Source organism: Tachysurus vachellii, chromosome 17 (genome assembly GCF_030014155.1).
Source record: "Tachysurus vachellii isolate PV-2020 chromosome 17, HZAU_Pvac_v1, whole genome shotgun sequence".
In the NCBI taxonomy this organism is placed as follows: Eukaryota; Metazoa; Chordata; class Actinopteri; order Siluriformes; family Bagridae; genus Tachysurus; species Tachysurus vachellii.
In genome coordinates this window covers 4,082,542-4,096,267 of record NC_083476.1, presented here as the reverse complement: position 1 = coordinate 4,096,267, position 13,726 = coordinate 4,082,542, and the positions used below count along the sequence as shown (strand labels likewise).

The following is a 13,726-nucleotide window of genomic DNA, read 5'->3' as shown; positions in this document are numbered from 1 at the left end:
TCTCTCTCTCTCTCTCTCTCTCTCTCTCTCTCTCTCTCTCTCTCTCTCTCTCTCTCTCTCTCTCTCTCTCTCTCTCTCTAAAGTTGATTAAAGCACAGTAATCAACTTGCATACTCATTTTACTACACACTCAAAATTGTGTGTTTTTTTTAAATAACATGCAGCAATGACCAGCATTCTAATTAAAGATTCTGTAATTTCAAAACTGTTCAGTGACAAAAACAGAACTTGATTTTGTCTTTGTATTTTGTGTGTTTGTTTTTGTGTGGAGTTTGTGTGTGTATTTAGGTTGGTGTGAAGCCTAACATGTCCGTTCATTTGCTTTGATGGTGAGTACATGTGTATATATATTTGTGTGTGTGTGTGTGTGTGTGTGTTTGTGTGTGTGAGTGAGTGTTTGGTGTTTGTATTTGTATATTGTGTAAATAGCTTTATGTTCAGTTCACACTATCTGTAAAAGTACATGTTTCTATAATTCAATCATCTCTTTTAGGCAAAGGGACTGGCAGTGAAGGATAAAGATGTACAGTAACATGTCAACATTGCATAGAATCTTCTTAACATATAATTAAGCCCTTCCCATAGGCTTTCTTTCAGAATCTCTCATAGCTGTGCTGAAGTGTCCGTCAGGAGCAAACAGCAGACATCACAAATCAATGAGGTAAAATACTTAATTAAATACGATTTTGACGAGTTTTGACTATTTTAATAATATTCATTCATTCATTCATTCATCTTCTACCGCTTATCCGAACTACCTCGGGTCACGGGGAGCCTGTGATGCCCCCTATTTTAATAATATTCATTCATTCATTCATTCATTCATCTTCTACCGCTTATCCGAACTACCTCGGGTCACGGGGAGCCTGTGCCTATCTCAGGCGTCATCGGGCATCAAGGCAGGATACACCCTGGACGGAGTGCCAACCCATCGCAGGGCTATTTTAATAATATAATTAATATAATTATGTTAATCACACTTTTTATTCTACTAGAGCCATGATTCAACTACTGCTGCTATTCGGTAAGTTGTGTGTGTGTGTGTGTGTGTGTGTGTGTGTGTGTGTGTGTGTGTGTGTGTGTGTGTGTGTGTGTGTGTAAATGCCACCAGAATAAAAACCTGTAAATATTCATGTAATATTCATGAAAACTAGACACTTTATTGGTCTTAATGTCTACCAAACCAAAATAGAATATGTCAGTACTGATGAAGGTCACACCTATTTTTTAATAAAAGCTGTTAGTGATTCAGTACATTCATTAACATGAAAAGGGCTATTAAAAAAATTATGATGATTATGATCTGGTTTGTCTTAAAGCAGAGTAAAGTACTGTCTTTTGTTGTTTTAATGAACACCACATGAATAGAACCTGTAAATATTCTGGTTTAACCAAAGTATATTAGAAGCATCAGGGCGAGTCTAATGTGCACATTTTGTTTTTACACAATAATTTTTAGCTATTTGAAAGTACAAACAAAATATTGCTGATTTTCATGAAGGCAAATAAATTAAATCAAACCTTAGTGAAACAGCGCTTTAGTGGCCTCAAGTTATATTCGTTATCTAAAACTGGTTTTATGTCTTTTCAGGGTTTTTCAGCCTTGGTGTCTGTCTCCCTCGTCAGTACCACTTCATTAATGAGAATAAGACCTGGTCTGAAGCACAGAGATACTGCAAAGAGAATTATGTTGATTTAGCCTCTATTAATAACACTGAAGAGGACTTGGCCCTTACAAACATAATAGACATCTGGAACAGCAGGCGAACCTGGATTGGACTGTATGATGATCTGAACAGCTGGAAATGGTCTCTGGATAATGATTCTTTTTACAAGCAGGAAGAGAGAAGCTTTAGAAACTGGTATATACAAAAGCCAAGAGACTGGTATGGAATCAGTTTGTGTGTGTATTTATGGTATTCTGATGGAGTTTGGTGGGAGGCCTCGTGTTCCCTAACACGTCTGTTTATTTGCTTTGATGGTGAGTATAGCATTTATGTATGCATATATTTGAGTGTGTGTGAGAATGTGTGTGTGTGTGTGTGTGTGTGTGTGTTTACATTCTGTAGAAGTACAGGTTTCACATATTTCTATTGTCTCTTTTAGGCAGAGTGAATGCCAGTGAAAGATATGTCCCGGTTTATCAAAACAAGAATTGGACTGAAGCTCAGAGATACTGCAGAGAACATTACACAGACCTGACCAGCGTGAGGAACGACAATGAGAACCAGGAGATTAGATCAATGTTTAATAATACGTATTATTCAAGTTTCTGGATCGGCCTGTACAGAACCAGATCTTGGTCAGATAAAAGCAACTCTTCATTCAGTAACTGGAAACCTGGACAACCAGATAATTACAGACAGAATGAATCCTGCACTGCTGTGTCATTAAATGATTCTGGGAAATGGACAGATGAAAATTGTAGCCAAGCTTTTCCATTCCTTTGTTACAGCAGTGAGTACATTTCTGTTGTGTGTCTGTCTTTAGTGCCAGTTTTCATAAACGCTTACCAACTGTGATGTACATTGTCAAAATAATGAGCATTGTGTTATCCTACTCTAGCAATGCCATCATCACCCTCTCGTCAGTATCACTTTGTTAATGAGAAAAAGACCTGGACTGAAGCACAGAGATACTGCAGAGAGAATTGCACTGACCTGGCTACTATTGATAACATGGAGGAAATGAACACACTCCTTAACACAGTAAATGGCAGCTATTCAGGTTTAGCCTGGATTGGACTGTATGGTGATGAGGACAGCTGGAAATGGTCTCTGGATGATGATGCTTTCTACCAGGAGGGAGAGAGAGACTTCAGAGGATGGGAACAACAACCTGATAACTCAAATGGAAATGAAATGTGTGTTTATATTAGATCTGATGGCGCATGGTCTGATGGAGACTGTCGAGCATATTTAACATTCGTTTGCTATGATGGTGAGAATATTAAATCAATTTATGAGAATAGATTGTGTTGTCTTTGGTTTAGGTGTTACTGAGCACATTTGTTGGCTTTTCTTATCAGGAAATAATGGAACAGAAAATTACACATGGATAAACCAGCCAATGCCTTGGACAAAAGCTCAGCATTACTGCAGAGAGCATTATACTGACTTGGCCAGTGTGAGAAATCCAACAGATAATCAAAGAATCTTAAACCTTACAGTTGGCACTGTGGCTTGGATTGGTTTATACAGGACCAGACTTTGGTCAGACAAACAGGTATCCACATATGAAAATTGGAGGCCAGCCACATATAAACAGCCAGACAATGGTATTTATATTCCCTGGGAATACGGAAATCAGCACTGCACTGCTGTCTCATTCAGAGACTCAGGTCATTGGACAGATGAGGACTGCTTATCCACCTTCCCTTTTATCTGCTACAACAGTGAGTTCTTCTAATCAGACTTTATTTTTTCATTATTGTACAATATGAAACGTTATCTGCTCAAACTATATAAATATCACAACTTTTTTTATTATTCAAATGCTAAGAGTCCAAAGTATGAGGACATCTGAGAATTACACCAATACGTGGACCTTCCCTAAACTATGGCCACAAGCTTTTTAAGGTTTGTGTGTAAGAAACTAGTGGCCTTCATAAAACCCTGAGCTCAACCGCACTGATGAATTAGAAATCTGTCTGCATACCAGACCTGCTTACCAATCATCACTACCTGAACTCACTAATGTCCTTGTGCCTGAATGAGGACAAATCCCCATAGCCATGTTCCAAAGATTAGTATTCGTTTAGAGTGAAGACTGTTATAGAAGAAAATAGGGGTTAAATCTAAACAGGGGTTAAATCTATGTTAATGCTGGTAGTTTTGTAGTGGGATCATCATTAAGGACATATGGGTGTGATGGCCAGCATATACTTTTATTGTGGAAAAAGTTCATTAAGGGTTTTGTTTCATATGAAAATTCAGTGACAGCTTATTTCCATAAATGTTTGAAAATATTGCAGCATGAATATTATATGTAATTTTCCATAATTACAGCAATAAAAACACAATTATATTTGCATATAAATGTTATATATCTGCAGAAATATATTTTATGATGTTTGTCCTTTAAAGAATTCTGCACAGGATCATCATGCACCCTCCATCAGTATCACTTTGTTAATGAGAGAAAGACCTGGACTGAAGCACAGAGATACTGCAGAGAGAAATACACTGACTTGGCCACCATTAATAACATGGAGGAAATGAACACACTCCTTAACACAGTAAATGGAATCTACTCAGGTTTAGCCTGGATTGGACTGTATGATGATCTGAACAGCTGGAGATGGTCTCTGGATGATGATTCTTTCTACAAGAATGGAGAGAGAGACTTTAGAAGGTGGTATATAAATGAACCAAGAAACTGGAATGGAAACAGTGAAAATTTCTGTGTGTATTTTGCAGTTTATGAAGCAGTTTGGAAAGAAGCCTCTTGTTCTACAACACTTCCATTTATGTGTTTTGATGGTAAGCACCACAGTTGTAGATATGCTGAAAGAAATAAACAAAACAATTCTAGTTTGAATAAATATGTTTTATGTTTAAATGTTTCCTTCTATTTTAGGCCGAATGAATGCCAGTGAGAGATATGTCCCGGTTTATCAGCATATGAACTGGACTGAAGCTCAGAAATACTGCAGAGAACATTACACTGACCTGACCAGCGTGAGGAACGACACTGAGAACCAGAAGATCAGATCGTTATTAGCTAATTATAATAAATTAGAGGATAGTCATTATTATAATTACTATGGTGATAGCTATTATTTTTATTATTATTATTACTATTATAAGCATAAACCTTATTGGATCGGCTTGTACAGAACCAGTTTTTGGTCGGACCAAAGCAACTCTTTTTTCAGCAACTGGAAACCTGGACAATCAGATAATTACACACAGAATGAATCCTGTACTGCTGTGTCATTTAATGATGATAATTACGGGAAATGGACAGATGAAAACTGTGGCCAAACTTTCCCATTCCTCTGTTATAGCAGTGAGTAGATGTTGTTCTGTTGTTTCATAAATAAAACTGGCAACGCCCTTTAGATATAAACTGTACAGTGGTGATATTGATAGGTGATAGTGGTTAATTTGTTGGACTACTGATCAGAGGGACATGAGTGCAAAGCCCAGGGCCACCAAGTTGCCCCTGCTGGGCCCCCAAGTAAGGCCCTTAACACTCGGTTTTAATTGAATTAAAATAAATTGTAAGTCACTCTGGATAAGGGTGTCTGCTAAATGCCAGAAATTTTAATGCAGTGCAAATATTCTTTCTTTATCCATTTAATGTACCTTTTAAAACTAAGGAGCAAACATTAATATTTTTGTTATTCATTATTAGCAATGCCATCAACATCCTCTCATCAGTATCACTTTGTGAATGAGAATAAGACCTGGATTGAAGCACAGAGATACTGCAGAGAGAATTACACTGACCTGGCTACTATTGATAACATGGAGGAAATGAACACACTCTTTAAGACAGTAAATGGCAGCTACTCAGGTTTAGCCTGGATTGGACTGTATGGTGATGAGGACAGCTGGAGATGGTCTCTGGATGATGATGCTTTCTACCAGGAGGGAGAGAGAGACTTCAGAGGATGGGAACATCAACCTGATAACTATAATGGAAATGAGATGTGTGTTTCCATGGGAAATGGAGGGCGGTGGTTTGACAAGCCTTGTACTGACAGAAAATCATTTGTTTGCTATAATGGTAAGCTCTGTCAGAAAGTGAAAACATTCTGGTTGAGTTATTTTAACTTACTGATAAAAGCCAATAATGGTTAATAATCATACAGCTAATTATTATACAGTTATTGTTTGTATATTTATAATTCTCTCAACCTTAGGTATGAACAACAGATATGTGTGGATTTATCATCAAAAGACTTGGAACGAAGCTCAGAGCTTTTGCAGAGTGCGTTACACAGACCTGGCCAGCGTGAGGCATGAGGCTGAACTTCAGAAAATACTGAGCATCATGAACGAGGATGAGGTATGGATAGGTCTGTATAGGAACCGATTATGGTCAGATCAGAGCAACTCAACCTTTACATATTGGAGATCAGAGAGTCCAGAACCCACAGCAGAGCCTGATAATGGTGTGAATTCACCTGGACAAAGTGGAAGCCAACACTGTACAGCTGTGGATCATTCTGGCCAATGGACAGATGAAAACTGTTTTGCCAGATTCCCTTTTATCTGCTACACTGGTGAGTGTGACTTCATTTAAAGAATTAAGTCTAAGTCAAAGTCCGTAAAGAATAATAAAAAAAACATAATACTAATCCATGTCTGAACATGATTATGACAGTTGGCAATAGCAATGCAGGTGGACCTGATGTTATCGTAACTTAAACCTGTCTTCCTTGTGCTCTGGAAGCATTCACTACAGGTGAGCACAAACACCATTTATGTCTAATATATCTATTATATTAATGTTTCATAATGTTGCTATTGAAAATGTGTAAACCAAATATACATAAAAGAATATTTACATATATACATATTTACATTGGATGACATGTTACTTGTTTGTATTTACAAGGTACTTACTGCATTTATATAAATATTTCACATTTTTGTCAGCTTCAGCAAGAATTGAGCAGACTGGGACTTTCAAGCAACTACACTGTGATCCTGAGAGACATTTGTAATCTCGGTCTTTAAAGGAAATAAATACACTCAGGTTCAAAATATATCTGAAACATTTTCTATATTTTGTTCTTTTATTTAATCATTGGTTCAGCAATCTTTCTTTTCCAGAGCAGTTGGGAATGCTGTAAACTTCTATTAAATTATCAGTGTCAAAAATTATGAGCATGATTTCTTTGGTGTAATATTTCTTTATTTAGTTTATTACATTTTTAATGCTTATGAATGGTATTTTTTAAATGACAAAAGAAACACTGTACTTGTTTGTGCAAAATAATGCTATGGGTGTTAAGAGACAGTATGTGTTTTTCATTTTATAATTGTTTTTATTATAGGGATTTTTGGGAATATTGTCATTTTCTAATAAAAATCACTTAAATGAAGAAACACGTGAAATGTTTTTCAATTTATTTTACGTGATGGGTGAAGTAATGCTGTTCAAATGGGAAAACAGGTTTTATGTTGTCTAAAATTTTTTAAATATATTTTATTGAGAATTCCAGTGCAGCAGTAAGATGTAGGGAAATCAAGGCACCATCATGGCGTCCAGCTCCTTATTGGTGTGGATGTGATGAGACATTGTTTTGTTCAAACATCCGGTCAAGTCGGTGTTGGGTGAACTGTCGGTTGCCCGACACTAGATGGCGGGCTGACAGGTCTCCTTGTGTCAAGTGTTGCCACCTGTGTCTTGTTTGCTATATACAGTATGTCTGTCAGGTGTGTTGAAAGATGAGGCAGAGAATCCAAATGCAGTTAGAAGATTTGATTTAAACAAAAGCACAAAGTAATCCAGGCAAGGGCAATAGCAAAACAGGACCAGAATCATGAGCACACAAAACAGCCACAGACAACAACCGACAAACAACATGGCAAACAAATCAAATATAGAATATACAGGTGTCCCAAAAGTCTCCATACATAGGAGAAATACACATTTGCTAGCAAAGTGTAACTGAACATTCTCTACATGAATGTCATTTTAATATCTAAACACCCACATCTCTCCCAGAGTTATCTTTCACCACTTGCGTCACCTTTTATAACTTCTTCCTTTGACAAAGGCTATATAATATATATTAAGATTTTGAGTTTTCTATATGGTGCTTTTTATTCCAGACTTTTGTTTCCTTGCAGAAGTCCTAACCATATCGTTATACATATATATTTTTCTTGATTAAATAACACTTTATTTTTTCATCTCAGCAGATGGGGCTCAAGTCACAGCATTAGTGTAAATAGTGAGCTCAATAAATCGATGTAAAGTGAATAAATAAGCAGAACAATGTCAAGACTAATGACGGGACAACAAAATCCACTGACATTTACTACAACAGCTCACAATGGAAAAATATATATGAACATTTTTGATATAGAAATGCATTTAAATTGGTATTTTGATAAAGCTAACCATCTGATCCAGAACAGTGACACAGGGTCAATTCAACTTAGTTTGTCCATAAAGCACCAAAGTATAGTTTAATTGTCCTAAAAAGGACCCAAGTCTCAACTATAATTAAAATAATCTAGGAGTTTAAGAATTTAAAACCATTTAGGTTACTGACCACAGACAGGTGACCGGGTCAAGAGAAGGCTCCTCACCCTAAAATCTGTTAAAATCCATCCATCCATCCATCCATCTTCTAAGCAAGGACACCCAGACTTCCCTCTCCCCAGACACTTCCTCCAGCTCCTCCGGGGGAATACCGAGGCGTTCCCAGGCCAGCCGAGAGACATAGTCCCTCCAGCGTGTCCTAGGTCTTCCCCGGGGCCTCCTCCCGGTTGGACATGCCCGGAACACCTCCCCCGGGAGGCGTCCAGGAGGCATCCGGAACAGATGCCCGAGCCACCTCAGCTGACTCCTCTCGATGTGGAGGAGCAGCGGCTCTACTATGAGCTCCTCCCGAGTGACTGTTAAACTCATAACAAGTAATACCAAATCAAATGCATTGTTTTCATCTAGAGTTTATATTATGGGAGAAAATGTGTATTTTATGATATCACTGATCAAGGTTACATTGAAGGGAAAGTAAAAAAAAAAAAGCAGGCTCAGTGGATTAGTGTTTTGCACATGTTCTAGTGATAAGTACAACTAGACCAGATGTGAACAATATAAATCTGAGGTGATTTAACTGAACGAAACAAAAGAAGAGACAGTGAGCTTGTCTTGTGACTCCATTTTTAAATGAAATAATCCCTAACTGTACTTTTGGTGTATATCATTGACATGAATACTGTTGATAAACTGAATTTCCTAAAATTGAATTTCAGCAAATAGAACACTGTGCTATTTTATGCTTTGTGTGATTTATATAAACTTTTGATGCATTATATTTTATTTGCAACAGTTATATATTATTACTTGATGTTAAGGAATACTATGTGACTTATTTATTTATTCTTTTCTCTATTTGTAGATATGGCTGTGTTGATTAAAGACTACTCTGGTTACACTGAATAAATGTTTGTGTGAATGGGTTTTAAATGCAGTTTATGTATTGTGTGTATAAGTAATGCTATTTATAAACGTAAAATGATACTGATTAAACAATTATGTGATACTTTGGGTTTTTTTAAGAGTGTTTTAACACAATGAAGAAAAAATACACATTAACAGATATTACATAGAAATGCATTCAAATTTATTTTCAAAGAGTCAAAATAAATGTGTGGGACTGTCTGGGACTTTCAAGCAACTATACTGTGAATTTTTTAACAAAACAAATAACGTATACTGTATTGTATATTAAAAATGAAAGTATTTTATTGAAAACAGTTTCTAGTCTTCTTTACACACCTATCGCTATAGGGAACCAACAGCACAAACAAATACTGTATACTGTATGAAGCACCAATCGTAAGTTTCGCAAGTTTGCAAGTTTCGCAAGTTTCCTGAGGCCATTCTGATATAATTTTACATTTAAAAGTAAATATAAATGTGCATATAAATCTTAAATGTAAACATAAAACTAAATCTTAGACATAAACATAGGACTTAAATGTTTAATTCAGACTAATTGCCCTAGCCGTCTCTGAGCGTGCATCATTAGAGTGCTGTTAGAGTTGCCACGTTGTCACGATATTTGAATCAAAGCTGAATATGTACAAAACAAGTCAGCTTGTGACATTTGGGGCTGATAAAAAACAACGCTGCCTTACAGCCGCTCACACCATAAAAAACACAGAAGCCTGCTTCGAGGTCCCATGGCTCAATTACCTCAATTAGTGTGTGAATGTGTATGCATGATGCCCTGAGATTCATTGGACCTTTTCCCACTTAATGCTTATTTTTCCTGAGCCATATGGACTGTGACCAGTATAAATACTTAATGATATATATATCTAAATGGATTCTGAAGATGTTTTAATAAATAAAGTAAAAATTTACAGAATTCTATTGTATTTAAATGCTGACTTTGTAACCGGAATTTGGTAAGAAGCTGAACATCAGTTAGACCAGTTGATAAAAAACCCATCCAGATACCATACTCTTAAGAGCTGATTATAACTTCTTTATTAACTGCCTGAATATTGAAAGATTTGTTAGATATAATATGACAATGTGAGTTTAATAATATTTTGATGAAGCTAACGAAGTTTGACCCAAATCCTGAATGACAGTATACTGAAGACAAAGACTCAGCCTAGTCCATTCAAATGCCTTTTCTTTATCTACTGATTAAGTAATGGTTGAAATTAAAGAAGTGTCTTTAAGTTAAACTGTATATGAGCTTTATAATGTCTCTATTTTTTTCTCTCAGGGTGAACAAGTGCATTAACCCCTCCTAAACCTTTCAACACTTGATAATGATAATGAGAATCTACTGTTTTGAATCCTTCAGGGTTACACTCTCTTACCGCACTTCTAAATGTAGAGTCCTGCACATCTCTGTATTGCAAACATGTAAGTGAAATAGATACAGTAACACCCCTAATTAAAAGAAAAACCGAGAAAATGTGTGTTATTCAGGAAAAAGGAAAAGAAAAAGTGATACATTTGAAAGATAAGAACAGTCAGTGACACCTGATTAGACTGAGCAAGATTACACTGAAGTAAAAGAAGGAAATAAAAAAGCAAGATTAGTTTTGCAAGATAATGGGATGATCTGATTTAGACAAATTCTTCTACAAATCCTTATCCAGCACTGAATATATTTTTCATGTTAGACTCCAGGGGAGGCACGGTGGCTTAGTGGTTAGCACGTTCGCCTCACACCTCCAGGGTTGGGGGTTCGATTCCTGCCTCCGCCTTGTGTGTGTGGAGTTTGCATGTTCTCCCCGTGCCTCGGGGGTTTCCTCCGGGTACTCCGGTTTCCTCCCCGGTCCAAAGGCATGCATGGTAGGTTGATTGGCATCTCTGAAAAATTGTCCGTAGTGTGTGAGTGAATGAGAGTGTGTGTGTGTGTGCCCTGTGATGGGTTGGCACTCCGTCCAGGGTGTATCCTGCCTTGATGCCTGATGACGCCTGAGATAAGCACAGGCTCCCCGTGACCCGAGGTAGTTCGGATAAGCGGTAGAAAATGAATGAATGTTAGACTCCACAGTGGTGATTAATGTTTTTTAGGAAAATATACAGTCAGGTCTTTGTAGCTGTTTATAAATATTTCTATTTTCCTTAAGGGCAATGTATTCATTCCCACCCCCTATCATCAACCATTAGAATTCTGTGTAAGGTTATCCCAACAGAGGTAAAAAAAAAAAAAAAAAGGTTTACACTGAAAGCCAGCAGCATCCTGATTAATATTATAACTGACATGTGGTGATAAAATATTTCATATGTTTATACTGATTTGCCAAATTTTCAGAAAAGTCGATTTGTTTGCTGGTAAACGGGGTTAATGCTAGCTAATATAGCTATAACTAAACATGGTTCTGACTGTGATTTTGATAAAGCAGAGCAAAAGTTTAAGCACTCAAATTTTAAAAATCCTTCTGGCTTGAAAGGTTTATGCCATAATGTATGACAAACAAACACATAAATATGTAGCCTGGCATAACACATTCATTTCAATGTTTACAGTTTTCACCATCCCTGTGATATGCTGGTACACCCAATAACCAGTCTTTCTACATATTTCTAAGCCTTCCTTCTCATTTGATTTCCTTCATAATCTTTATTTAGCTGCATTGAAATAAAAGTGGCAGACAGGAGCAAACAGCAGACAGCACACATCTATGAGGTAAAATATTTAAATAGAAAACATAACTAGCATGCCATCTATGTGACTTTGACTATTTGGACTATAGGAAAATTATTTAATGGCATCTTTTATAATATGTTAATCAAACAATTATCATGTTCTACCAGAGCCATGTTTTGACTTCTGCTGCTTTTGGGTGAGTTTTATTTTCTGTAGGATATATACAGTACACTACCAGTCAAAAGTTTTAGAAAACCCAATTTTTCCAATTTTTATTTTAAATTCAAATTTTATAATTGCCCAGTGACATAAAAAAGCATAGACTTTATGTGGAACAGTGCCGACATGTGCAGTTGTATATTGTGACATGGATGCCACCGAATCTCTGGACTTTTTTGTACAATAAACTGTTCACTGCCTGACTGTTTATTGTAAAAGAACAACTGCTGTGCTTCCTTTCTCTGTCTCATCTAAGACCCTTACAATGTGCATTAGTTGTATGTGATAATATTTAATTAAATAATCTAAAATAGCTACATAGACAACCGATGGGTACAAATATGCAATTTATCTATTTGCACATGAAAATTAACTTAATTTATTTGAGTAAATCAGAGCTTCAGTGGCCTCAAGTTATATTTGTTATAAAAAAAATACTAATGTGTATTTTACAGCGTTTTTCAGCCTTGGTGTCTGTCTTCCTCGTCAGTATCACTTCATTAATGAGAATAAGACCTGGTCTGAAGCACAGAGATACTGCAGAGAGAATTATGTTGATTTAGCCTCTATTAATAACACTGAAGAGGACTTGGCCCTTACAAACATAATAGATATTAGGAACAGCAGGCAAACCTGGATTGGACTGTATGATGATCTAAACAGCTGGAAATGGTCTCTGGATAATGATTCTTTCTACAAGGAGGGAGAGAGAAGTTTTAGAAACTGGTTTATACAGAAGCCAAGAGGCTGGTATGGAATCAGTTTGTGTGTGTATTTATGGTATTCTGATGGAGTTTGGTGGGAGGCCTCGTGTTCCCTAACACGTCCGTTCATTTGCTTTGATGGTGAGTATAGCATTTATGTATGCATATATTTGAGTGTGTGTGTGAGTGTGTGTGTGTGTGTGTGTGTGTGTGTTTACTTTCTGTAAAAGTACAGGTTTCCTATATTTCTATTGTCTCTTTTAGGCAGAGTGAATGCCAGTGAAAGATATGTCCCGGTTTATCAGAACATGAACTGGACTGAAGCTCAGAGATACTGCAGAGAACATTACACAGACCTGACCAGCGTGAGGAACGACAATGAGAATCAGAAGATAAGATCAATGTTTAATAATACGTATTATTCAAGTTTTTGGATCGGCCTGTACAGAACCAGATCTTGGTCAGATAATAGCAACTCTTCATTCAGTAACTGGAAACCTGGACAACCAGATAATTACAGACAGAATGAATCCTGTACTGCTGTGTCATTTAATGATTCTGGGAAATGGACAGATGAAAACTGTGTAGACACTTTTCCATTCCTCTGTTACAGCAGTGAGTACATTTCTGTTGTGTGTCTGTCTTTAGTGGCAGTTTTCATAAACGCATACCAACTGTGATGTACATTGTCAAAATAATGAGCATTGTGTTATCCTACTCTAGCAATGCCATCATCACCCTCTCGTCAGTATCACTTTGTTAATGAGAAAAAGACCTGGACTGAAGCACAGAGATACTGCAGAGAGAATTACACTGACCTGGCTACTATTGATAACATGGAGGAAATGAACACACTCCTTAACACAGTAAATGGCAGCTATTCAGGTTTAGCCTGGATTGGACTGTATGGTGATGAGGACAGCTGGAAATGGTCTCTGGATGATGATGCTTTCTACCAGGAGGGAGAGAGAGACTTCAGAGGATGGGAACA

At 36.8% G+C, this 13,726-nt stretch overlaps 1 protein-coding gene across 1 annotated transcript in view; it reads left to right on the top strand.

Moving 5' to 3' along the window:
* The window catches only part of LOC132860362 (uncharacterized), a 112,547-nt gene that overhangs the window by 24,968 nt on the left and 73,853 nt on the right, over positions 1-13,726 (top strand). The window contains 1 exon segment of the mRNA XM_060891550.1: positions 4,086-4,481. Within this exon segment, the coding sequence (XP_060747533.1) occupies positions 4,086-4,481 (396 nt within the window).